The sequence below is a fragment of the Salmo trutta genome, chromosome 3 (assembly GCF_901001165.1).
Source record: "Salmo trutta chromosome 3, fSalTru1.1, whole genome shotgun sequence".
In the NCBI taxonomy this organism is placed as follows: Eukaryota; Metazoa; Chordata; class Actinopteri; order Salmoniformes; family Salmonidae; genus Salmo; species Salmo trutta.
The window spans coordinates 46,513,515-46,541,104 of record NC_042959.1 but is presented as its reverse complement, the minus strand read 5'-3'; the positions used below and the strand labels follow the sequence as shown (position 1 = coordinate 46,541,104).

Sequence of the window (27,590 nt, the reverse complement as noted above, 5' to 3'; positions counted from 1 at the left end):
ATCAGGCATGCTTTGTAACATACGCTCATTCTCATGCACAAAATTGACACTTTCAGTTAGGTTTCAAGTCCCATAGTTAGGCCTTAAATTATAGCCTTACAAAGGAACAATTACATTTGCTTGATTCTTTACATTTCTCCCTCTTACTTTCCCTTATCTTCAATTATGTATAATTTGCTGCTGCCCTTGCAAGATGGTGCCTGTGAGGAGGATAATGACACACACACACACACACACACACACACACACACACACACTGGTGTGTGTGAGGGTAATACGAATGCTAGTGACAGCTAAATTCCACTACAGCTTTGATTTATTTAATCACAACAGAAGCATTATGATGGACCCCACCTCCACCCCTCCCTTCACCCCCCCCCCTCTCTTTATTGATCAATCTCACCACCCCCCTTCCCCCACCACCTCTTTTCATAGCCAGATTGACAGTTGAGTCATTTCTCTGTCGGCGGTGACAGACGGATGGTAATGGGAAGACGTTTCAGCGTGGCATTACAACACAAAATAATTTCCAATTTACCGCTCATCAAAGGTACTCTCACAAAAAAGAGAGAGGAAGACAGAGAGAAGGAGCGAGGGTTAGGGAAGGAAAGAGAGGATAGGGGTAGAAGAGAAGGAAAAAAAACAACAGCGGATTTATCGCTTCAATTACTGATATTTTACATTTAGTTTAAAAGCGACATGTTTTTGTAATGTGACAGGCTTCACTGGATTTGAAAACCTCTTCAGACCTCTCCAGTCTTGGCTCGGGAGATAATGACAGGGGGAGGGGGAGAAGAGAAGAGGGGGGGAGAGAGTGATAGCTGTGAATCCAGAGCCTCTTTAGAGAGCTCTGTCTGCCTGTCTGTCTTGGGGTTAGGGAGATCATGCCAGAGCCTTGACGTGGAGTTTTTATATTATTTTATTGTACCTCGCCTGTCACTGAGAGGGGGGCGGGGGTATGGGTGGGGGTGGTGCTTTTGGGGGCCTCTATAAAGCTATTTTACTACTCCCCTGGCTCTACCTCTCTGAATATACTCTTTACATACAGTATTTTGCCAGCTGGATCCTACTGAGACACCTACCCTGACCTGGGCAATTCCACTGTAAAATAATTATGCTTTACTGAAATGATTGCCAAACAAAAAACATTGGTTTCAAAGTTAACAAACCATCGATCTTGGTGCAAAAATACATATTTTGTGGAAGAACTGTGCAGATGCAAACTTTGGTAATGGAATTACAGTCAGATTTCTCTCAGGTTTTTATGTGACCACGTTTTCCAAAACCACTGTTAAATATCTGCTCCAAGTTAAGATTTAAAGATGTCTGCAGAAAGAGTGGGGTGTCAGCTATGACATGGTACCTTGACTTTGAAAAAATCTCTTTTGGTTGTTGAACTACAGAAAGTAAAGAGGATTTATACCCGGTAACAGAATTACAGTAATGGGCATAATTATATATATGAATATCATTCCCCTCATGTTTCACATGTTTGGACATCACAGTGCAGCACAGCACAGTACAGTACAGCACAGCACAGCACAGCACAGCACAGTACAATACAATACAGCACAGCACAGCACAGCACAGTACAGTACAGTACAATACAGCACAGCAGAGCACAGTACAGTGCAGCATAGCACAGCACAGTACAGTACAGTACAGTACAATACAGCACAGTACAGTACAATACAGCACAGCAGAGCACAGTACAGTACAGTACAGTACAATACAGCACAGCAGAGCACAGCACAGCACAGCACAGCACAGCACAGTACAATACAGCACAGCAGAGCACAGTACAGCACAGCACAGCACAGTACAGTACAGTACAGTACAGTACAATACAGCACAGCACAATACAGCACAGCAGAGCACAGTACAGTACAGTACAGTACAATACAGCACAGCAGAGCACAATACAGTACAATACAGCACAGCAGAGCACAGTACAGTACAATACAGCACAGCAGAGCACAGTACAGTACAATACAGCACAGCAGAGTAGAGTGAGTAGGGTAGATTAGGGTAGAGTATAGTACAATACAGCACAGCAGAGTAGAGTGAGTAGGGTAGATTAGGGTAGAGTATAGTACAATACAGTACAATACAGCACAGCAGAGTAGAGTGAGTAGGGTAGATTAGGGTAGAGTATAGTTCAGTACAGTACAATACAGCACAGCAGAGTAGAGTGAGTAGGGTAGATTAGGGTAGAGTATAGTTCAGTACAGTACAGTGCAATACAGCAGAGTAGAGTGAGTAGGGTAGATTAGGGTAGAGTATAGTTCAGTACAGTACAATACAGCACAGCAGAGTAGAGTGAGTAGGGTAGATTAGGGTAGAGTATAGTTCAGTACAGTACAGTACAATACAGCACAGCAGAGTAGAGTGAGTAGGGTAGATTAGGTAGAGTATAGTTCAGTACAGTACAGTACAATACAGCAGAGTAGAGTGAGTAGGGTAGATTAGGGTAGAGTATAGTTCAGTACAGTACAATACAGCACAGCAGAGTAGAGTGAGTAGGGTAGATTAGGTAGAGTATAGTTCAGTACAGTACAATACAGCACAGCAGAGTAGAGTGAGTAGGGTAGATTAGGGTAGAGTATAGTTCAGTACAGTACAGTACAATACAGCACAGCAGAGTAGAGTGAGTAGGGTAGATTAGGGTAGAGTATAGTTCAGTACAGTACCATACAGCAGAGTAGAGTGAGTAGGGTAGATTAGGTAGAGTATAGTTCAGTACAATACAGCACAGCAGAGTAGAGTGAGTAGGGTAGGTTAGGGTAGAGTATAGTTCAGTACAGTACAATACAGCACGTAGAGTATAGTTCAGTACAGTACAATACAGCACAGCATAGTAGAGTGAGTAAGGTAGATTAGGGTAGAGTATAGTTCAGTACAATACAGCAGAGTAGAGTGAGTAGGGTAGATTAGGGTAGAGTATAGTACAGTACAATACAGCAGAGTAGAGTGAGTAGGGTAGATTAGGGTAGAGTATAGTTCAGTACAGTACAATACAGCACAGCAGAGTAGAGTGAGTAGGGTAGATTAGGGTAGAGTATAGTTCAGTACAGTACAATACAATACAGCAGAGTAGAGTGAGTAGGGTAGATTAGGGTAGAGTATAGTTCAGTAGAGTACAGTACATTATACAACGGGTGGGTCTAAGCCAGGCAATTTATAAACTTGACCTCCACTATAAAAAGCATCTGGACATTATCTCCCATTTCTTTTAGACTAGCATTTGGTTTTCAACAGCGGAGATTTGTATAAACCTTGCTGTCTGTCTCTCCGACATTTGCAACATGGATTTTCTCAGCAAGTCGAAATCATGAATCAGTTGGCATCATTTTTATGGATATATACAAAGAAATGTCAATAGAAAATTGGTAAAACAAACCGAAGTGCAGCTAGTTTGCCGTCTTTCCAGCTTCAGTTTGAAGTGATTGTGTTACTGTAGCTGTGTTGTTAGGTAGCTCCTCTGAACAACCGTGTCCTGACGAGAGAGCACATTTTCTATACCAGGCGAAATCGCACATCATTACTTCATTGTTATGGATGTATCCAAATAAGTGTCACTAGAAAACAGCGTAAACAAATGCAGCTACTTTGCTGTTATTCTGGCTGCACTATTTGACGTGACTGTAAATTAGCCGTAGTTGGCCAGCAAGCAAGCAAGGGATGAGAACGTTGCCAGCCAGTATGGCAATGGAGCATTTAGAACAAATGACTGGGTCACGTCCATAGATACAAAACAAAAATACTTAATGACTGGGTCGCGTCTCTTGCAACCGAAATGATAGAACTAACGACCAGCCAGCTTGGGTAGAAACCTTAGATTTGTGTCGGAACTATATCTTGTGGAAGTTTTAATCACTTAATAATTCATAACCAAATTTGATATTTGTAAAATCCCTATGACTTGTTGGTAGGTCTGCCATTACTTGTTACTTCTGTGAACTTTCATTATCCTCCCCTCCTCATGAGGGAGAGAGTAATTATAAAATATGTTAAAGGTATGTGGGTTTTTGGTAATGGGATTACAAGACAATGTTGCTTAAACTTACAGTAGGTAAACAATTTCTCCAAAAGGAAATATACAGTGCATTCGGAAAGTATTCAGACCCCATGACTTTTTCCACATTTGTTACGTTACAGCCTTATTCTAAAATGGATTGAAAAAAAAAATGTCATCATCAATCCACACACAGTACCCCATAATGACAAAGCAAAAACAGGTTTTTAGAAATTTTTGCAAATTTATTAAAAATAAAAACTGATATCACATTTAACATAAGTGTTCAGACCCTTTACGCAGTGCTTTGTTGAAGCACCTTCGGCAGCAATTACAGCCTCGAGTCTTTTGGGGTATGACATTACAAGCTTGGCACACCTGTATTTGGGGAATTTTTCCCATTTTTCTCTGCAGATCCTCTCAAGCTCTGTCAGGTTGAGTGTCGCTCCACAGCTATTTTCAGGTCTCTCCAGAGATGTTCGATCGGGTTCAAGTCCGGGCTCTGGCTGGGTCATTCAAGGACATTCAGAGACATGTCCTGAAGCCACTCCTGTGTTGTCTTGGCTGTGTGCTTATGGTCGTTGTCCTGTTGGAAGGTTAACCTTCGCCCCCGTCTGAGGTCCTGAACACTCTGGAGCAGGTTTTCATCAAATATCTCTCTGTACTTTGATCCGTTCATCATTCCTCAATTCTGACTATTCTCCCAGTCCCTGCCGCTGAAAAACATCCCCACAGCATCATACTGCCACCACCATGCTTCACCGTAGGGATGGTGCCAGGTTTCCTCCAGACGTGACACTTGGTATTCAGGCCAAAGAGTTAAATCTTGGTTTCATCAAACCAGAGGATCTTGTTTCTCATGGTCTGAGAGTCCTTTAGGTGCCTCTCCACAGAGGAACTCTGGAGTTCTGTCAGAGTGACCATCGGGTTCTTGGTCACCTCCCTAACCAAGGCCCTTCTCCCCCGATTGCTCAGTTTGGCCGGTCGGCCAGCTCTAGGAAGAGTCTTGGTGGTTCCAAACTTCTTCCATTTAAGAATGATACAGGCTACTGTGTTCTTGGGGACCTTCAATGTTGCAGAAATATTTTGGTACCCTTTCCCAGATCTGTGCCTTGGCACAATCCTGTCTCGGAGCTCTAACGACAATTCCTTCGACCTCATGGCCTGGTTTTTGCTCTGACATGGACTGTCAACTGGGGGACCTTATATAGACAGGTGTGTGCCTTTCCAAATCATGTCCAATCAGTTGAATTGATCACAGGTGTACTCCAATCAAGTTGTTGAAACATCTCAAGGATGATCAATGGGAACAGGAAGCACCTGAGCTCAATTTCACTCTCTTGGCAAAGGGTCTGAATACTTATGTAAATAAGGTATTTCTGTTTTTTGATTTAATACATTTGCAAACATTTCTAAAAACCTGATTTTCCTTTGTCATTATGGGGTATTGTGTGTAGATTGATGAGGATTTTTTATTTATTTAATCAATTTTAGAATAAGGCTGTAAGATAACACATTTTGGTAAAAGTCAAGGGGTCTGAATACTTTCTGGATGCTCTGTAAGCATTGATATTAGTTGGTGTGGGTCTTTATGCTCTTACCCTAGGTACCATGGAAGAAGAAGTTGGAGAACCATCCACACCCTCCTCACCCACCTGCAGCCTCTCAAATCCACATTACAGACATTCGGACCAAAACGAGTCATTACCGTTATGTTAATCAGCACCGTAACTGACTAATTCACTTAGTGCCATATTCTCTGCGTCCACTCAGACCTTATCCTCGACAGTATGAGTGCTACCGCACCGTCTCCTTTCCCCTCTCCGTGCCCTCCCGTCCCCAGCTGTTCAAAGTGTCACCGGAGAGATTGATAAGTTCATGCTATAAGCGCTTTGTTTGGAGAGCCTCCCGGAGTGAGAGAAAAACACCACCTGTTTGGCAAAGGAGCGGAGGGAGTTAGTCTAACAGGCCTGTGTGTGTCAGGCTGGGTGGGCGGCGTTGAGGGAAGGTTGGGGGGAGACGGCGGGCGTTCTCCCGGGTGGGCCGCCACAGCGCACCGTTGGGTCCTTGCCACCACCGTGTTGGCCGTCAAGCAGGCCGTTGCAGATACCTCTGCATGTCACTCCAGAGCCCCACCCCCCCTCACACACACTCACACTCACACACATCTGACGGCGGGAACAGCTGTTCTGTTAAACATGCTGTATGGAACGTGTGTCAGCACCATATGCTTCGTCTACCAGATATGGCTTCATATCATATCAGTTCCAGCAACATGGAGGATCGGAGCCAGCCCAGTGACAGTCACCCACATGGAGGATCAAGCCAGCCCAGTGACAGTCACCCACATGGAGGATCTGACCCAGCCCAGTGACAGTCACCCACATGGAGGATCTGACCCAGCCCAGTGACAGTCACCCACATGGAGGATCTGACCCAGCCCAGTGACAGTCACCCACATGGAGGATCTGACCCAGCCCAGTGACAGACACCAACATTCAGTTACACTGTACATGCCATTTAGCCAAACACTCACATACATATAGGGGAAAACAAGATATAGCCGATATGAAGAATGATAAATATATTTTTCTTTCAAAAGCATAACGTTTTTTTATGCACGCATGTACGAGCGCGTCTAGTTTTTTGGTTCAGGACCGTGACACTTTATCCGTCCTCGCCATTAGAATTCCCGAATCCTAACTTACGGTATTCAATCATTTTGATTAAAAGCCAAGATCTCGAACAGTACTGTTGGGAGTGGAGAGGGCCAAGCAGTCCGCCACGTTTGAGAATTCATATATTTTCATAAACTTTTAACAATGTCAATGAGACACGTCTTCAATCTTTGGTCCACGCGACAGCGGGGCATTCAATCTTTCTTTAGCTTTTCGACAGAAAATTTGAATACCGCCACAGTGTTATTAATGTGATGGTTGATACGGAGGGTTTCACGGGGGGGATTCGCAGAGGGGGTTTTATTAGTTTTGGAGACACTTGAAGCCGAGGAATAAGAGGGAATGGGAGGAAGCAGGGAGGGCGTACACCGAAAGCAACGCTCGGCTAGGTCAAACAATGGGCCTTGTTTGGTCCTAGCAAATATGCTAAGATTCTAATTCAGCACGCCCAATTAACAACACTAACAAACCAAGAGGATTAATTCCTACCAGCTACAGTTTCCAATGTTAGACAGGTTACGCATGTGGCTTCTATATTTGTTTTGTTTCGATTTTTATGTGGTCCCAGACACAATCTTCATTGTGTCCCTGTATTATAGTCAAAATGTTCCTCAACATTTGCTCTAATGTAAATGTATCTGTTTAAGACAGGCACATGGAGGCATACCTTCCTAAACTGAGGTTCAAGCTTACATGGACAGTTTGTGGTTGGCGTCCGTGTATTTGTTAATTAGTGTTAACTCCAACTAATTACACTATTAAAAACCTGAAAAGCAAAGAACAAGAAGCCCAGTTTTGCCCAAGAAAAAATGCCATAGATTTTTTTCTGAAAAATACCCATAATGTATGAAGTGAAGTATAGATAGTGACTTATATGGATGATATTTGGAGTGATATACTACATTTGGAACACTGATAAATACCATGACTATGACATTCAATTCAAATTTCCCTGATTGACCTTGTCCTTGATGTTATGAAGACACTACCTTGGCTAACATCAAATGATTTGCCAATAGTACAGCAGATTAATTTGTACATCTAAATTGAACACGTTACACAATCCATAGTAATTGGCCAAGGTAGTGCTGGATGGGTGTGCACCAAATGGTACCATATTCTCTACCTAGGGCGCTACTTTTGACTAGAGCCTTATGGGCCTTGGTCAAAAGCAGTGCACTACGAAGGGAATCGGGTGCCATTTGGGGCGTATCTCTTTGACACATCTTTGGTGTCATCGGAGGAGCCATAGAGGCGCCTGGGTAATAGACCGGGTCTCCTCTTTGACGGGAATTATTACGTGTCTGGTTACATGTAACTCTGGTGACCATTTTATCTCCATTCACTATGCTGTTATAGATATCCACCTGTCGATATTCATACCCAGGTCAAATACTGTGCTGACGTTTATTATTGTGTTTCTGTATGCGTGTTTGTGTGTGTGCATACCAGTGTCTATGCTTGTTGGTCTTTTTCAGGACAATTTCTCTCTCTCTCAGCCCTGTCCCCTTTCCCCTCCCTGTATCAGTGCTGTCATCAGGATGGATTGAGCCAGTCCCCCCCCAGTGCAAACCAAACCACCGCGGACAGACAGAGTGGGCCTAGTATAGTAGACGCCCTCGTCCCTTTTGGGGATGTGAGGGGCCGTAGAGTTAGAAATATGGGCCTGTGTGTGTTGAGGTGTCTGATAGGGAGATGGGAGAGGGGCCGGAGTTCCAGAGAGTTTCCTGTGGTCGTTTGTAACGGGTACACTCTGTCTCATAGCACCTGCCCAAACCAGGCAGACCTGTAATGACTCAGACTGATGATGTTAATAAGACTGGCTGCCCCCCCCCCCCCCCCCCCCCCCGGCTAATAGTGGAACGCCCCAGCAAAGGTAGAGCCCCACAAGATGCAATGCACACACACACACACACACACACGGACGCAAGCAGGCACACACAAGCTCATAGGCATACACACAAACGAACACGCACGGTCGGGCGCACGCACACACATCTCTAGCAAGCCTACCTTTCAGACGAGAGGGCGGGGGAAGAGAGAAACGGTCCTTTCCTATCTTTAAAAGAGATATAGAAATAATAATTGAAATAAAAATGTGTTGCGGTGCACAGTGGAAATCTTTCTGCTGGAAGGAATACAAGGAATTGTTATGTATGTCTTCATGCATGTACAGATAATCTGTCTCTTTTTTATTTAATAGATAAACATCAGTATTTGTTGGTTGATTCGTTTACACCTCGAATGGAAACATATAGCCATTTTTTTTACCCAACTGTTTATTTGGTGTTCTCTCAGCATTCTAATGCTTCTGTTTTTCCCGACGTTTAATCTTGTCTTTTGGGGTACTGATCACCTCTAAGGGTTGTGTGACCAACGCGAGGCGGCTAGTACTTTTTGTTTGCCACTCTCTCTCTTTCTGAACCGGAAAGAATTGATGGAGTCGCAGTATTTATTTGTGTACTGTCAGCACAGTCGCCAATCTCTCTTTCTCTCTCTCTCTCTCTCTCTCTCTCTCTCTCTCTCTCTCTCTAGCTCTCCCACCTTTTAAATCACTCTCTTTCTCATCTCTCTCCTCTCTCTCTCTCTGTCTCTCTCCCTCACCCTGTCTATCCCTGTCTCTTACCTCTCTCGCTCATCTCTCTCCCTCTGTCTCTCTCTCTCTCTTTCTTTCTCTACCTCTTTCTCTTTATCTCCCTCTCTCTCTCTCTCTCTCTCCGTCCCGGCCCGAGGTAAACATATTTTGCAGAAAAGCTGACGGAGAGCTTGTTTTAACAACCCCAAGGTCAGCGAGTCAAAGCCTGCACTCGTCACGCCAGCCTGGCTGTGTGGTGGGCTGTCTGTGTCTACCCGCAGACAACACTGTGGCATCTCCACGGAAGATTTTATCCTCTACACCTTCAATAATTCAATAATGCCTCCTCTCCTCTTCTCTACTCTTTCTGCCTACTCCTTTTCCTCTCCTCTTCTGCTCTCCTCTCATCTTCTGCACTCTTCCTCTCCCACTCCTACTCCTACTCCTCACCCACTTCCCTCCTCTCCTACTCTCCGCTTCTCCTCTTCCTCTCCTGTCCTCTTCCTCTCCGGGCTGTGAGTGTTGTTAGAGAGCGGACCTGAATGCCACCAGGTCTCAGATCGACCCGCTTCCTCTCCTTCTTCTGAGTAAAGGCATGATGGACTGGCGCTGAGGGCTGCAGGTTTTACGAGAGAACGCGCAGTCCGTCATCCAACACTAGCCTGTGTGTGTGTGTTTGTGGTGCGCGTGTGTGTGTGTGTGTGCGCTGTATGTTGCGCCTGTGTGTTTTCCCGTGCTGCTGTTGACCTGAGTGATGGGTGGTGACCCCCTGCCTGGCGCCTGCACTCCTCTCTCCCGCCCTATTGATTTGATCTGAGGTTTCATAGCCGCGTCACGTGGCTTGTATTATTTACCGTCGCCGCTGTGTGTCTGTGCTGTACCCCGGGTTACACATTCGTAGTGAGCGAGCCGGCGTTCACTTGGTATTTTGTAAGTGTAAGAAGTCACATGAGGTAGGGTTGCACTCATGTCCGTTGATATGATCGTCGGAGTGTGAAAAGCTCAAGGTTGTATTTGTAGGAGCCGTTTGACTAGTTTAGCCACCACTGTGTCCGTTAGCCACCAAACGCAAGAGAATGGACTGAAACGGGGAGAGACTACCTTGAGCCTTTCTTTGTCCAACGTTTTGAAACGGTGTGCCCTGACGAATACGATTCGGCCATTTTCATTATACATGTAACAAATGAAGGAACCGGTTTTTGCATTTGTTCCACCAAATTTTTACCGCCGGTCGATAAGGTGCAGGCTGGAATGGGAGGGTTGTCGCTGTCAGTATTATTCGATTGGATTTGATTGAGTGCGATTTTGAACGTCCCTCATTTCTCGGAGTTGACGGGTTGTTTCCTTCCCCTGAGCCTGTGGTAAACATTGTAATGAGCGTGGATCTCCCACTCGGTCTCTGCCACGCTAGGGCCCAGGTTAAGTGCAGTTGCAGGCTATTATACATCATTAGGGTAAGTAAGACTCAGCCATGGGGAGAAGAGAAATGGAGGCCTGGGACGGTTCATTCCTCATCGGCTGCATGGGGCTGAGGGAGGGACAGGGAGGCAGGAATAAGGCCCGGTATCATACACACTCGCACCATCGGACACTCACACGCAATCAAATACATGGACGCACGCACACACACACACACACGCACACAGCCACATAGTCACAAATCACTGTGTCAATAAGACACTTTATATGGGTTAAGGCACCACCGATCACTCCCACACCAGCCAGTCAGCCAGCCAGTCAACAGCACTACCCTACACTCTACGTGGGAGGACAGAGTTGAAACTGGGACTTATGGGATTTCTTTGTCTTTCTGTGTCTTTAGAATTTAGTCCCATATCAGAGTAGCAACTTCCAGTTGGGCTTGTAAAGTGTGGACTAGATTTGGGGGGGGGGGGTCAACGGTAGCTTTACTCACCTGGTCTTGCAGAGGAGAACGCAAACTCAAAAGTGCTAGATAAAGGAGAGAGGGAGAAATACTAATTGCTCTCATTACGGAGGAGCAACTGTAAATCAGTAGAGCTCAAATAGAGGAGAGAGTGGTCTTTTGAAAGACACTGTAGTTACTGCAACGAGGGCCACTTCCTCCCTCCGCCCGGGATTAAAACCCGAGGCCGGGCGGCGCAGTGGAACCGATCAGGTTTGAATGCTAATTTCGATAAAGGACAGTTCGGTTAATAGATCTGCTCTTCTCTCTGATGAAGCAATTGCGCGCGTTTGAGATTGGAGTTTTAAATGCAATTTAGAGAAGAAAAAAAATACACATGGCGAAAAAGAGGAGATATTTTCCCTAATTTAAAGAAAATAATTAAAGCCCAGAAAGGGCATTACTAGGAGGGCATATTTTCTACAGGCAATTACAAGGTCAATAAATCCTCAACATCCTCCCTTAAAGTTCCCCTAGTATGTATGTTCTGGAATTGTGTTCTTCTGTTCAACTTTGCACACACACGTACATTTAATGTACACACACACACACACACACACACACACACACACACACACACACACACACACACACACACACACACACACACACACAGACATAGAGATCCAGTAGCAGGGGGAGAGAAGGACTGGTCTGGTTTGTCTCTCTGGGCTGGGTGACAGCTGTGTGTGAAGTCCTCTGAATCTGCCCACACTGTCATCTGTTCACATGAGATCTACACAAACACGCACACATGCAACTGCTTGTGAAGCTGTTAAAGTGGTTTTGTAAAGCGTTCCTTCATTATTGGCTTGAGTCCATATCCAAAACCTACAGTACCTTGAAAGGACAGAGATTGAAATTCAGGTGGCAGCAAACTGCAAAAGCGACAAAGAGTGAGGAGGAGAGAGGGAGAGGAAGACGAGCTGCGAAAGAGGCAAGAGAGGACAAGGTCGAAGAGGAGCGATTTCGCGTGCGCGAGAAAGAAAGAGTGAGAACGAAGGAGTGAGAGAGAGTGAGAGAGAGGGGGGGGGGGGCTGGTTTACATAACACCGGAGATTGTCTTTGGCATGCGTCAGCCGCCGAGAGGCATCAATCACTCCATCTGTGTAAAATCACAAGCTGACTCCGATATTGCTAAATATTTATACTGTCAGATACACACAGGCAGTGCAGATGAAAAGGGCCATTCATTAGGCTTTCTCCAGCCTGTCAGCCTGCAGATGGAGATTAGAGGGAAACCTCCCACCATGGTCGCCTCACGCCGTCTCCCCAGCTCTATATTTAGCCCCTTCACCACGATAAATATCTCCGCAATGCCTCTGTTAGGTAAATACGACCAGGGATGATCTGGAGGTAACGTAAACAGAACGTTGTGTCGTCGAGAGGTAACAACAGGGATGTAACGCAGCAGGTTTGGGTTTGGTCAGGCCTGTTGCCTCGACTTTGCTAGGCCTTGCGCTACCAAATGTTTCTGTCTGTCTTTCGGTCTCTGTCTTTATTTGTTTCTCTCTGTCTTTCTCTATCTCTTTCTTTCACTCATCGCTTTCTCTATCTTCTTTGGTTTAGACATGAAGTAAGCAGCTCATATTTTTTTTATTTTATTTAACTAGGCAAGTCAGTTAAGAACAAATTCTTATTTACAATGACGGCCTACTGGGGAACAGTGGGTTAACTGCCTTGGTCAGGGGCAGAACGACATGTCAGCTCGGGGATTCGATCCAGCAATTTTTCGGTTACTGGCCCAACACTCTAACCACTAGGGCTGAATATTTCATCTGTCTGACTATCTGACTTTCAGATCATAGTAGCTCTGTCTGTCTGTCTGTCTGTCTGTCTGTCTGTCTGTCTGTCTGTCTGTCTGTCTGTCTGTCTGTCTCTCTCTCTGTCTCTCTGTCTCTCTGTCTCTCTGTCTCTCTGTCTCTCTGTCTCTCTGTCTCTCTGTCTCTCTCTGTCTCTCTCTGTCTCTCTCTGTCTCTCTCTGTCTCTCTCTGTCTCTCTCTGTCTCTCTCTCTCTCTCTCTCTCTCTCTCTCTCTCTCTCTGAAGCAACACAGCAAAGCAACAAAGAAATAGAAACTTTTACGCTTAATTACAGTGGAAATCTCCATGTTGATTAGGGGGAAAAAATCTGCTTTATTCTTCCCAACTTCAAATTCATAATGAATCATTAAGTCATGTGAGAGTGTGAGGGATAGAGAGGGGACGCAGGGATGGAGGGAGGAATGGAGAGAGGAGGAGAAAGGGAAAGGCGTGTAATTATCTTCAGAATGTAGACATCACCAGTAAATCCATGGAGCCATCTGACATGGCTAATTAAGGAAGCAATCAAAGGTCCACCTCCCGAGAGTTGGCGAGGTAGAGAGAGGGAGAGAGCGAGGTAGAGGAGCGAGGTAGAGAGAGAGAGAGAGAGAGAGAGAGAGAGGGCGAGTGGGAGAGAGAGAGGTGTAATGGGGAGAGTGAGAGGGCAGGAAGGAGAGTGGAGGAGTGACTGAAGCAGTCTGTTCTGTTGGGCTCTTTGTGATGAGTCCATGTGTCAGTCCTCTGAGCGGAGGCTCATGCAGGCCTAACTAACCCCAGCTCCTTTATCAAGCTTTCAATCTGACGCAAACTATCACAGATATTGTAAGTCAGTGTGCTATGCCCCAGTGGAAGGGTGTGTGTGTGTGTGTGTGCGTGAGTGTGTGCGTGTGCGTGTACGTGTGCTTTCTCAGCGGTGCTCTGTAAGAGAACCCATGGTGACTTATGGGGCACATTTATAATGTAACGGAAACTCAGCTAGAAAGCAGCTTGGACCATGGTGGTAATTCACCCAAGAGTCAGTGAAATGTGTGTGTGTCTGGGATTCCTCTGAACGAATCGTCCAGTCCTCTTCTAATTCCTGGGTGGTCAGATACGGAAGGTCAATGAGACAAAGGGTCGGACATTCCCCCCCCCCCCAAAAAAACTCACCTTTATCAAGGGTTACCCCCTCTCCCTACCCTCACTCCACATTCTCCCCAACCTCCGTCCCCTGGTGGCAGAGGCGTGGGTGACCAGGGGGTCAGCCAGTCTTGGCCAGGGGAGAGTCAGCAGAAAAGGAGCTGAGAGGAGGTAGAGGAGTGCAGGGAGGAGAGAGAGGATCGCAGGGAGGAGAGAGGAGGATAGTGATCTGGCTCTATGCATTGTGGGTGACCAACACTGTACCATACCCTGGTTGTATGCCTTCTTCCTTTGACTGGCAGCCCTATGCCCTAACGATATGTCCTTAAAGGCCCACTCTGTGATTTCTATGATTGTTTATGATTATTTAAATGAATGATTTAAACCCATTGATTCTTGAAGAATATAACTTATGTGCCTCTCTTGGGCTACATGTTGAATGTACGGTTGACCTAGAAAGATCTGTGCGCCCTTTGTATGGCTGTTTGTCCTTGGGGTGTGTACTGTGCTGTGTGTCTCCATCCTTCTCTCTCCTCCTTATCCTTCTCTCATCTTTCTCTCCTCCTCATCCGTCTGTCCCCCTAGTGTCACTCTCGTCCTGGTGTAATTGCTTGTTTTTTTTTTTTTGGTCACCAGGCCAGTCCCCCCTCTCTCTCTCTCTCTCCCTGGCGTTGATTCATAGAGCTTGTAAAGCTGACAGTGGTCCCTCTCAGTCCCTTTCAGCTGGAACAAAGCAGGTGACAAGAACACCTCCCTAGACGGCTGACCTGTTGGTCCCCACTGTCCCTGCTCCGCCTCTCCTTGCCTGGGCTTGAGGGACGCGGAGGGGGGGGGGGGGGGGGGGGGGGGGGGGGAGTGGGTCTACATTCGAGCATGTAGCCTGTACATTGTAGTGGGGGGGGGACGTCTTTCTTCTAACCCTCCCCCCTAACCTAACCTACCATGTCCCCCTCCCCCCCTCGAGTCCCCCAGCCCCCACAGCCCATCCTTGGTGACCTGGATACTAGCTCTCTCTGACACTTGAACTACTTAGCTGTGTCAACGCCCCAACAGCACCAGTGATACCCATCCTGCTTGTGCATCAGCTGTAAAATCGGCCTCACAAAATAAAATATCTGGGGTTTAGTGGTCTCGCACCGCCCCGTTCTAAGCATCCAGGTTCATATCTCTAATTTTACGTAATCGTGGGCGTAGAGGGATTGTAAAGGATTCTGTTTGAAACTAATTGATCTTAAAGCCCATGTGTTTTTCACAGTGTTGTCATTGTGCCGTCATGTTTGATATAGTATAACTGACTGAGCTGGCTTATGCTTATGTCCAATCCAGGTTCGACTGTCCGCTATACCCAGGTTGATTTGTATTCCCTCTAAAGGCTGTATGTTCAGTTCAGTGTTAAGGCAGTTCAGACAATGTTAAGGTTGACTGGTGTAATTGATTGGTGGGGGCTGCATGTCGGTGTTAAGGTTATTTCCTCCAACTGCTGGTAAGTGGCGTCTGACCGCTTCCCAGGCGACGTCCCTCTCCTCCCTGAAATAGTGCCACTTAGAACCCCCCTCCTCTACCCAACACCACAGGCTGTGCTGGCTGGGGGCATTGATCCACTGATCAATATATACAGTTGAAGTCGGAAGTTTACATACACCTTAGCCAAATACATTTAAACTCAGTTTTTCACAATTCCTGACATTCAATCCCAGTAACAATTCCCTGTCTTAGGTCAGTTAGGATCACCACTTTATTTTAAGAATGTGAAATGTCAGAATAATAGTAGAGAGAATGATTTATTTGGGGTTTTATTTCTTTCATCACATTCCCAGTGGGACAGAAGTTTACATACACTCAATTAGTATTTGGTAGCATTGCCTTTAATTTGTTTAACTTGGGTCAAACGTTTTGGGTAGCCTTCCACAAGCTTCCCACATTAAGTTGGGTGAATTTTGGCCCATTCCTCCTGACAGAGCTGATGTAACTGAGTCAGGTTTGTAGGCCTCCTTGCTCACAAATGCTTTTTCAGTTCTGCCCACAAATTTTCTATAGGATTGGGGTCAGGGCTTTTTGATGGCCACTCCAATACCTTGACTTTGTTGTTCTTAAGCCATTTTGCCACAACTTTGGAAGTATGCTTGGGGTCATTGTCCATTTGGAAGACCCATTTCCGACCAAGTTTTAACTTCCTGACTGATGTCTTGAGATGTTGCTTCAATATATCCACATAATTTTCCATCCTCATGATGCTATCTATTTTGTGAAGGGCACCAGTCCCTCCTGCAGCAAAGCACCCACACAACATGATTGTCACAGGATCCAACGAAAGTGGCGCCCCTCCTCGGTCGGGCGGCGCTCGCCGGTCGTCGTCGCCGGCCTATTAGCTGCCACCGATCGTTGTTTCAGTTTCGTTTAGTTTGTCTGTCTGTTCCGCACCTGTTTTGTGTATGTCATTAGTGGGGACTTATTTAATGTGTGTTTTCAGTTGGGATTTTGTGCGGGATTGTTTGTTGTCCACTCAGGACGGTGGGCCTGTGAATGTAGTTGCTTCGCTAGTTGTATTTTGGATGTTTTTGTATTTTTTGTGTTTTGTGCTGGCTGACGTCTTATTTCTCTCTTCGGACCGTTTTGCCCTGTGTTTTGGGTTGGTCATTATTATTACGCGCCCTTCTGTTTTGGCGTGACCAGTTTGTTGCCGGAGAAAATAAAGACCGTATACTTTACCTCTGCTCTCTGCGCCTGACTCCAACCACCACTCCTAGAATCATCTGACAGAATCCCGCACCAAAACCTATGGAGTCAGCAGGAGCAGAAGCGCCATCCATGGCTGAGCAGGTCTCCCAACATGCCGGCCTCCTCCACCGCCTAGGCTCGGCCATGGATCAGGTGTTGGCCCGGTTGGAGAGCTGGGAGAGAGGTGCCTCCCCAGCCAGACCAGCTCCGGTCCCTCACCCTACGCACCTATCCACACCCACTGAAGCGGGTGCCGGCAGGATCCGGATTTCACCGCCCAGGGAGTTCGATGGAACGGCCGCTGGGTGCAAGGGGTTCTTGCTCCAACTGGAACTGTACCTGGCGACCGTCCGCCCCCCTCCCTCCGACGAAGAGAGGGTGAGCGTCCTCGTCTCGTGTCTCACGGGTCGAGCCCTGGAATGGGCCAATGCGGTCTGGGAAGGTCCAGACTCGGCCCGGGGTGACTACCCGGAGTTCACCCGCCGCTTCCGGGCGGTTTTCGATCATCCCCCGGAGGGCAGGGCGGCGGGTGAGCTACTATTCCATTTGAGACAGGAGACGAGGACCGCTCAGGATTTCGCATTGGAATTCCGGACTCTCGCCGCTGGATCGGGGTGGAACGAGCGGGCCCTGATAGACCACTATAGGTGTAGCCTTCGCGAGGACGTCCGCCGGGAGCTGGCATGTAGGGACAACACCTCCACTCTGGACCAACTGGTGGATTTGTCCATCAGATTGGACAACCTGCTAGCTGCCCGGGGACGTTCCAGTCGGGGCCTGTTCGTTCCGCCTACCAGTCCTCCCGCTCCACAGCCCATGGAGATAGGGGGGGCTGCACCGAGGAGGACTGGAGGGAGGGGTCTCTCTTGCACCCGATGTGGACACAGAGGACACACTGTGGACCGGTGCTGGAGAGGTCCCTCCGGGAGTTCGGAGGGCAGGCAGAGCACCGCTTCGGCCCCCCAGGTGAGTCCGCACCAGCCACACCCAGAGCCCCCTGTCGATCACTTGTACACCTCCGTTTGTTTCCCTAATTTTTCCCCTCACTTCTAGTATAAGGCGCTAGTCGATTCAGGTGCAGCTGGGAGTTTTATGGACCATGGGTTAGCGAAGAGGTTAGGGATCCCCCTGGTTCAGCTGGACCACCCCTTCCCCGTGCACGCCCTAGATAGTCGACCGCTAGGGTCAGGCCAAGTAGGGGAGGTCACAGTGCCACTGGTTATGCAGACGTGGGGGGGTCATGTGGAGCGTATCAGCCTGTTCATCATTGACTCCCCAGCGTTCCCAGTGGTACTGGGAATCCCCTGGCTAGCCACTCACAACCCCCAGATTTCGTGGAGACAGAGGGCTCTTACGGGGTGGTCGAGGGAGTGCTCAGGTAGGTGCATAGGAGTTTCCATCGGTGCGACTACTGTGGAGAGTCCAGACCAAGTCTCCACCGTGCACATTCCCTCAGAGTATGCCGATTTGGCTATCGCCTTCAGTAAGACGAAGGCGACTCAATTACCCCCCCATCGACAGGGAGATTGTGCGATAAACCTCCAGGCTGACGCGGTTCTTCCTAGGAGTCACGTGTATCCTCTGTCTCAGGAGGAAACAGTGGCTATGGATACATACGTCACTGAGTCCTTGAGACAGGGATACATTCGGCCCTCTAAATCCCCCGTCTCCTCGAGCTTCTTTTTCGTGAAGAAAAAGGAGGGAGGTCTGCGCCCGTGCATTGACTATAGAGGTCTAAATGCTATCACAGTGGGTTTCAGTTACCCGCTACCTCTCATTGCTACGGCAGTGGAGTCATTTCACAGGGCGCGCTTCTTCACGAAATTGGATCTCAGGAGTGCGTATAACTTGGTGCGTATCCGAGAGGGAGACGAGTGGAAAACCGCATTTAGTACCACATCTGGCCATTATGAGTACCTCGTCATGCCGTATGGGTTAAAGAATGCTCCCGCCGTCTTCCAATCCTTTGTGGACGAAGTCCTTAGGGACATGCTCGGGCAGGGTGTGGTGGTGTACATCGATGACATCCTGATCTGCTCCGCCACACGCGCCGAGCATGTGTCCCTGGTGCGTAAAGTGCTTGGGCGGCTGCTGGAGCATAACCTATACGTCAAGGCTGAGAAATGTGAGTTCTTCAAAAGAGCCGTCTCATTTCTAGGATATCGCATTTCCACCTCGGGGGTGGAGGTGGAGTGTGACCGCGTAACGGCTGTGCGTAATTGGCCAACCCCAGCCACTGTGAAGGAGGTGCAGCGGTTCTTGGGGTTCGCTAATTATTATCGGAGGTTTATCCGGGGTTTTGGCCAGGTAGCAGCTCCCATTACCTCACTGATGAAGGGGGGGCCGGTGCGGCTACGATGGTCAGCAGAGGCGGACAGAGCCTTTCATCGTCTGAAGGTTCTGTTTACCAATGCACCTGTCCTAGCGCATCCGGACCCCTCTTTGCCATTCATAGTGGAGGTGGACGCGTCCGAGGCTGGGGTAGGAGCTGTGCTGTCGCAGCGTTCGGGCGTTCCTCTGAAGCTCCGCCCATGCGCGTTCTTTTCTAAGAAGCTGAGCCCGGCGGAGCGCAATTATGATGTGGGGGACCGGGAGCTGTTAGCCGTGGTCAGGGCCTTGACGGTGTGGAGACATTGGCTTGAGGGGGCACGTCACCCTTTTCTCATCTGGACCGACCACCGTAACCTGGAGTATATTCGGGCAGCGAGGAGGCTTAATCCCCGTCAGGCGAGGTGGGCCATGTTTTTCACGAGGTTTAACTTCACTCTCTCGTACATTCCAGGTTCCCGGAACCGGAAGGCTGACGCACTGTCGCGTCTCTACGACACCGAGGAGCGGACCATCGATCCTACTCCCATACTTCCCGCCTCCTGTCTGGTGGCACCGGTGGTATGGGAGGTGGATGCGGACATCGAGCGGGCGGTTCGGTCAGAACCTACTCCGTCACAGTGTCCCGTGGGCCTGAAATACGTTCCGCTTGATGTTCGCGATCGCCTGATCCGATGGTCCCATACTCTACCCTCCTCGGGTCATCCTGGGGTGGAACGGACAGTGCGGGACCTGAAGGGGAGGTACTGGTGGCCCACCTTGGCTGAGGATGTCCGGCGTTATGTCTCGTCCTGTTCAGTATGCGCTCAGTGTAAGGCTCCTAGGCACCTACCTCGAGGGAAATTACAGCCCCTCCCTGTTCCACAGCGGCCATGGACTCACCTCTCGGTGGATTTCCTTACGGATCTCCCGCCGTCTCAGGGGAACACGGCGATCCTGGTCGTTGTGGACAGGTTCTCTAAGTCCTGCCGTCTGCTCCCTATGCCCGGTCTTCCTACGGCCCTGCAGACCGCGGAGGCCCTGTTCACTCACGTCTTCCGGCACTATGGGGTGCCCGAGGACATCGTATCTGATCGAGGTCCCCAGTTTACGTCCAGGGTATGGAAATCGTTTATGGAGAGGCTGGGGGTCTCGGTCAGCCTGACCTCGGGATTCCACCCCGAGAGTAATGGGCAGGTAGAGCGCATCAACCAGGATGTGGGCAGGTTCCTGCGGTCATATTGCCAGGACCGGCCAGGGGAGTGGGCGCAGTTCGTGCCATGGGCCGAGATGGCCCAGAACTCTCAGCGCCACTCCTCCACTAATCTGTCACCCTTCCAGGTGGTGCTGGGGTATCAGCCGGTCCTGGTGCCATGGCAACAGAGCCAGACGGAGGCTCCTGCGGTGGAGGCATGGGTCAAGCGCTCTCAGGAGACCTGGAACGCGGTCCAGGAATGTTTAAGGAGGGCGAGCGAACGACACAAGGAGAGCGCTGACCGCCACCGCAGTGACGCCCCCGTGTTTAACCCGGGGGATAGAGTCTGGCTCTCGACCCGGAACCTGCCTCTCCGCCTGCCCTGCCGGAAGCTGGGTCCGCGGTTTGTGGGGCCATTCAAAGTCCTGAGGAGGATAAACGAGGTGTGTTACAGGTTACAACTTCCTTCGTATTACCGTATTAACCCCTCGTTTCATGTGTCTCTCCTCAGGCCGGTGGTAGCTGGTCCGCTGCAGGACAGTGGGGTGCTGGAGGCCGCCCCGCCCCCTCTGGACATCGGGGGGAGCCCGGCGTACACAGTCCGAGCCATCCTGGACTCCCGACGTCGGGTAGGGGGCCTGCAGTACCTCGTGGACTGGGAGGGGTACGGTCCGGAGGAGAGGTGCTGGGTTCCGGCGGCGGACGTTCTGGACCCCCCTATGCTGTTGGACTTCCACCGTCGCCGGCCGATCCCTCGCCCTCCGGGCCGTCCCCGAGGCCGGCGTCGGCCGTCAGGGGAGGGGTACTGTCACAGGATCCAACGAAAGTGGCGCCCCTCCTCGGTCGGGCGGCGCTCGCCGGTCGTCGTCGCCGGCCTATTAGCTGCCACCGATCGTTGTTTCAGTTTCGTTTAGTTTGTCTGTCTGTTCCGCACCTGTTTTGTGTATGTCATTAGTGGGGACTTATTTAATGTGTGTTTTCAGTTGGGATTTTGAGCGGGATTGTTTGTTGTCCACTCAGGACGGTGGGCCTGTGAATGTAGTTGCTTCGCTAGTTGTATTTTGGATGTTTTTGTATTTTTTGTGTTTTGTGCTGGCTGACGTCTTATTTCTCTCTTCGGACCGTTTTGCCCTGTGTTTTGGGTTGGTCATTATTATTACGCGCCCTTCTGTTTTGGCGTGACCAGTTTGTTGCCGGAGAAAATAAAGACCGTATACTTTACCTCTGCTCTCTGCGCCTGACTCCAACCACCACTCCTAGAATCATCTGACAATGATGCTGCCACCCCCGTGCTTCATGGTTGGGATGGTGTTCTTCGGTTTGCAAGCTTCCCCCTTTTTCCTCCAAACATAATGACCGTCATTATGGCCAAACAGTTCTATTTTTGTTTCATCCGACCAGAGGACATTTCTCCAAAAAGTACGATCTTTGTCCCCATGTGCAGTTGCAAACCGTAGTCTGGCTTTTTTATGGCGGTTTTGGAGCAGTGGCTTCTTCCTTGCTGAGCGGCCTTTCAGGTTATGTCGATATAGGACTCGATTTACTGTGGATATAGATACTTTTGTACTTGTTTCCTCCAGCATCTTTACAAGATCTTTTGCTGTTGTTCTGGGATTGATTTGCACATTTCGCACCAAAGTACATTCATCTCTAGGAGACAGAACGTGTGTCCTTCCTGAGCGGTATGACGGCTGTCTGGTCCCATGGTGTTTATACTTGCATACTATTGTTTGTACAGATGAACGGGTTACCTTCAACGAGAGACGACTTGTCCTCGTGCTCATTTTTCCACTTGAGAAATACTGCACCAAACAGTACATTAGTTAGATGTAAAATTGCGAGACTAAGATCTCTTCTGCAAAAAAATTCAAAATGAATGCCAGATTTCTTGAGTGATCTTAGATTAATTCGGACTATTTTGAGGAAGTGTATACCGCCTACGGCATCTCAAAATGGACAAACAGTGCTATTTTCTAATTTTTCAAGGTCTTTAAGTATGCAAGCACACTGGCTGTGTATGTGTGTCTGACTGACTGACTGTCTGTCGTTTTGTCCGTCTGCATTCTCCTGTGTCTCTGACACTATAATTCTCGTATACTTTATTATCTCCCCATTCCATCTCTGTTGTGGCTTTTCCCTCGTTCTCAGTAGGTAGGCCACTCTCATCTGGAGAAACGACATCAGAGCCTCCCTTCCATCGCTCCCCTTCTTTCTTTTTATCTTATTCTCGCCGAGCCTCCATCTTGTTTGGAATCACTTCAAATAATGCAGTGTGCTTCTCTCTGTCCTCACGACTTGCTGTTTAAAGGAATCAGTCACTCAGAACACTCAAAACACATATTAAACACGCATCAGCCTCTCGCCGGGGCCAAATCACGCTGTTCAAATGTTGTTCTTCCACCGGGAGTGCGGGGACAAGTGAGGAGATGGGATGTGCAACATTAACTTGATTCGCGGCGGTGGCGACTGAGTGACACCCCATAAACCTCAGCGGGCAGGCAGGTTGCTGCTAGGCCCGGCAGACAGCACCCCGTGGATAATGTGACACACACTAGCGATGCCTCCTATAGCCACACACACACACACACACACACACACACACACACACACACACACACACACACACACACACACACACACATAAGCGCAGACACACACACACACACACACACGTACACATACTCGTTTTATGGTAATGTATAAACATCACAGCATTGAGTTATTGTCCTCTCCTGTCGGCCTCTCGGCTCTTAGCAGTTGAGCGTTGGCATAAACCGTTAGCAGTATAGTGGTGGCTAGTGGGTCTGTGTAACCTCTGCTGTACTAAATGTCAGCCTCCCATACAGAGGGACAGGAGTCCTAGTTGTCACAGCACTTGTTCTATAGACTGTCCATAGACTGACCATAGTGTTTCCGACTGAAGTATTCATGACTATGGGTTTTTAATGTGTGAATTATGGAGATTTGGTTTCTTATTGTGTCATTATACTTCTCATGAAAGTTGAATGTTTGTTTCTATTGCGATAAACCCTACCTACCGTGTACTTCAGGAGATTAGTGAGATTTTGCATTTCCTTTTGGAAATGTATTGTTACAGGTTTGTGCTTAAATACATTATGCGATCCATCCAGAGAGTGAGGGAAATAGAAAGACAGGAGAGAGAAAGCGAAAGAGAGAGGGGAAGAGAGATGAGCGACAAAGACAGAACGAGACGGAGAAAGACATGGAAAGAGGGAAACAGTGGTAGGATATAGGGTCGACTCTGATAAACAAAGAGGAGTGGGCGACTGATACAGCTCTCCTCTTCTTCTCCTCTCCTCTGTCTGGAATGAAACCGGCATCGCTTGGCCACAGTCATCTACACTTACATTTCACTCTGATGTTACGCGTCATTCATGGGGAATGCACAAAGTATTGCCCCCCCCCCCCCCAACAATTTCCCATGCAATCACAGATGGGAGGTTGTGCGAAGATGGGGGGCCTATTTTCTAAAGGCATATCAGTGGAGGATGGAGATGGACCAGGGGGTGATGCGAGTAGTGATTATGAAGAACTGACCGCTGGTCAGTTTGTTGACACACAGACATACTAGCGTTGGTTACACTAGTCACTGGGATACACAATGTCCCCGATCTTGATTAGGTGTGGTTGACTACGCTGTAGCTACAGTATGTTCACTGTGCATTAGTACACTGGTCATCATAGGCCATTTTGTAGCTTTACCATCAAACGGTCAACCCACCTGGTAAAATAAGAGTTAAATCAAATAGAAATAGAAATGACGGTGAGAAATGGAGAAATAAATGATTGATGAGTTTATTGTTGTGTGTGTGAAGCAGACCTGGGTCAGATTCTTTTAAATACCTTGTTCTCTGATTTACGTTTAGCCCGGTACAATGGAACCAAGCACACCTGCCTAGAAAATATTTCACCCAGGTCTGGTGTGCGAGTGTCTCCTGATCCTCTCCAAATCCCTTTTCTCTGGATAGGTTGTGCACGTCTGAATCCTCGGAGCTGCTCTCAGCCTTAAACAATGGCATTTCTAACACCGTTCCCATCGCCTTGGCAACTCCATAGCAACCTGTGGTCTGCCAGGGCATGGTGTGGATCAATTAGCACCATCTGATGCCTCACCACTTCTTGTCGCCCATTGTAATATCTTTCTTTTTTTTCTGAAAAAATGAATGTGTATCTTTTTTTTTTTAACAAATATGCGCGCGATTATTTTTCATATGAAGTTAATGGAGTATTTAGATATATCTTTTTTTATGTTATGCTCTGCTATTACATAAACTTTGCCAGTGCCCTGCAGAACTTGATTTAAAAAGGAATAAAGAAAAAATCATGGAGACGACATGTCCCTGGCCAATAGAATGAATGGACATTAAAAAGAAAAGAGGACCAAGGCACTCTTTATAAAATTTATAAAAATGCCTTTATTTGTAAACAAAAATGTCTAAATCTGACGTGTTTTGGTTGTTTGGCCACCAGGGAGTACAAAGATATGATAATACAATGTTTTCTTTTGAACAAAGCATTTTCCCATCAACCCAGATTGAACACACGAGGGCGTGGTCCTAATTGGTCCTAATTACTAAAAATGTCCATTGACAGAATGTTATCAAAACCCAATGCACGTCATACTGCTTTGCCATTAACGCTGGTCCATATCTCTGTGTTTCTTCCAGGTATCGTGTCCAAGTCGTTCGAGTGTCGTCTAAAGGGCCAGGGAGCCACGTTCGTGGAGGTCGACACAGCGTTTGACGGGGCCTTCCCGGTGCGGAGGGTGGGCTCCATGGAGGGGCTGGAGGGCCAGGAGGGTGTCCAGCAGGTGATTATCATCCAGGGCTACGGCGATGGGGAGATGGCCTTCGACCAGGCCCTGGAAGAGTCAGCCGCTGCCACCCTGCGGGACCTGGCCATGGCGGGCCAGGTGGCCGAGGTGCTCCACATCACCGAGGACGGCCAGGTCATCTCCTCGGGGAGGGAGGTGTCTGCAGGCGGGGCACATCACCTGGCTGGAGGCACCACCCAGTACGTCCTGCTGGAGTCCGGCGGGTCTGCAGCCGGAGGTGGAGGTCATGGGGGAAGGGCGATGCACCACCACATGGTGTCGGAGTCATCCACGGCTCTGGATGCCCTCCTCAGTGCCGTCAGTGAGATGGGCCAGCAGGAAGAAGACAGCCAAGAGGTCATGACCCAGGAGGTTGTGTCAGAGGTCATGGAGCGAGTGGAGGAGGAGGAGATGGAGGTGGAGGTGAAGACGGAGGAGGAGGTGTGCGAGGAGCAGCAGGTGCAGGAGGAGCAGGTGGTCCAGGAGGTGCTGCAGTTTGCAGCCAGCCAGCTGATGATGAAGGAGGGGCTGACACAGGTGATCGTCAACGATGAGGGTACCCACTACATCGTGACGGAGCTGGATGACAACACTCTCCAGGTGGAGGGGACCATGTACACCCAGCACCAGGGAGGGGAGGACGACCAGCAGAGTGAGGGAGTTTCAGAGGGCCAGGCTGGGGAGAGGATGGTCTACTACCTGGATGGAGCTCCACACAACGTGGTTCTGGAGAAGGTGGAGGTGGACTAGTCAGTGACTGTGGCAAGTTTCCTTGATTCCTCGAGTCCTCTCTCTTCGCCTCCTTCTCAAAAGCCGTTGGATAAGAAGTTATTGGGGAGTGACCTCTGACTTTTTCATCCATTGGGTTTTGAGAAGGAGGCGAGTGGAGAGGATGCTAGAAATCAAGGAAATGCAATTGAGACTCTCCCTGTGTGATGAACAAATGTCCAGCTTATTACAGCCCTTAAGAGTCTCTTTCATGGAAAATTAAATATTTTTTTTACATAGCTTTATCTCCATTTTGTAACGATTTACTCAGGATAACCTTCACATCTATGGAGTTATAGTGAGGGGCGAAGATTATTGCTAACATTATTTAACATCTGCATCATTTTATGGCCAATGCCAGAATTACCACTTGTTTTTGGAGTCATGACTGTAAGACTGGAAATACATAGGCTATTTTCACATGGTTATATTTTTTGAAGTGTGTTCAATTGCAAAAATAATAATTTTAAGATTACATTTCCAGCAGGACATTTTCACGTTATCTATAAAGACGTACAATCTTTAAGTTGCATGGTTTGGTTTTATTGAAAGTTGGAGAATAATAACAGCTTTATTTTCAAGGAAATTTTCACCCAAAAACTATATTTTGGTATTTGTTTAATTAGTCCCACAAGGTTTTGCATGTCAGCAATCACTTTTTGAAGATGTATAACTTTCAAAATACTGAAATACAGCCTGTATGATGCATTTTGCGTCATGATGCAAATGTAGCATCATATGGTGCAAAATGCATCATACCAGCTGTATTTCTGTATTTTGAAAGTTATATATCTTGAAAACGTGATTGCTGATATGCAAAACATTTCTGTACTATATCAACAATGGACTAATGAAACAAATATCAAAATATCCTTTTTGGGAGCAGTTTTCCTTTAAGTAGTGAATTAATTTTCAATTGTAAATTAAATAATTATTTTTTGTTTGTTCATTTAAAAGGTACATTAATAGGTCATGTTTTGATAAGACAGGCTATTACAACTTGCTATCGTACCTTGCTGAATCTAGGACCAATAGCATTTTGGGCATCGAAAATATCCAGGCTGCTGATTGGTCTAAATCCAGGGGCAGTCCACCTGTTTATGAGTTTATGATAATCATAATTCAATTCAAGTTGACAAGTCTTTTTTTTCTATTGGTTTTACTGCTCTCAGTTAATGTAAATATATGTTTCTGTAAATGAAATTGTAATGATACTGGTGTTTGAGTAATGACAATAAAACTCAATCTTCATTTGGAGGGGTGTTTGTTCACCAAGTTTTCTATGACAGTGATACAATCTCCTATTCACATAAACCACATGAACTTACATGCATCAACTGGCATAGGAGCTTCGACCAAGTGTGTTTCCAATCACCATCATCATGATCATCACCGTTGTCATTATCACCGTCATTACCATCATCATGATCACCATCATCCTAATCATAATCCGCCTCTCCCGCGGTCAGCCTCCTATTCTCTCCCTCCATTGTGTTGAACAGAACACACGCATTCTTTCTCCTCACAGTATTCAAGAGCTGGAAGAGGGAATCAATATTCACTTAGGGCCGTAGTACAGCCTAGGCTCTGATAGAGTGAGTGGGAGCCCAGCATGACGGCTATGAACACAATGCCGAAAGACCAACTTTCACACAG

The 27,590-nt window shown here is 47.7% G+C and overlaps 1 protein-coding gene across 2 annotated transcripts in view; it reads left to right on the top strand.

Annotated features, from left to right (window-relative positions):
• LOC115176250 (zinc finger protein 407) overlaps nt 1-27,191 on the top strand; it is a 167,573-nt gene extending 140,382 nt beyond the window's left edge. For both annotated transcript variants that reach the window (XM_029736131.1, XM_029736120.1), the window contains exon 9: nt 25,021-27,191. In XM_029736131.1, the coding sequence (XP_029591991.1) occupies nt 25,021-25,916 (896 nt within the window). In that variant the 3' untranslated portion in view covers nt 25,917-27,191. The remainder of the gene's footprint in view (nt 1-25,020) is intronic.
• Nucleotides 27,192-27,590: the final 399 nt, after the last annotated feature.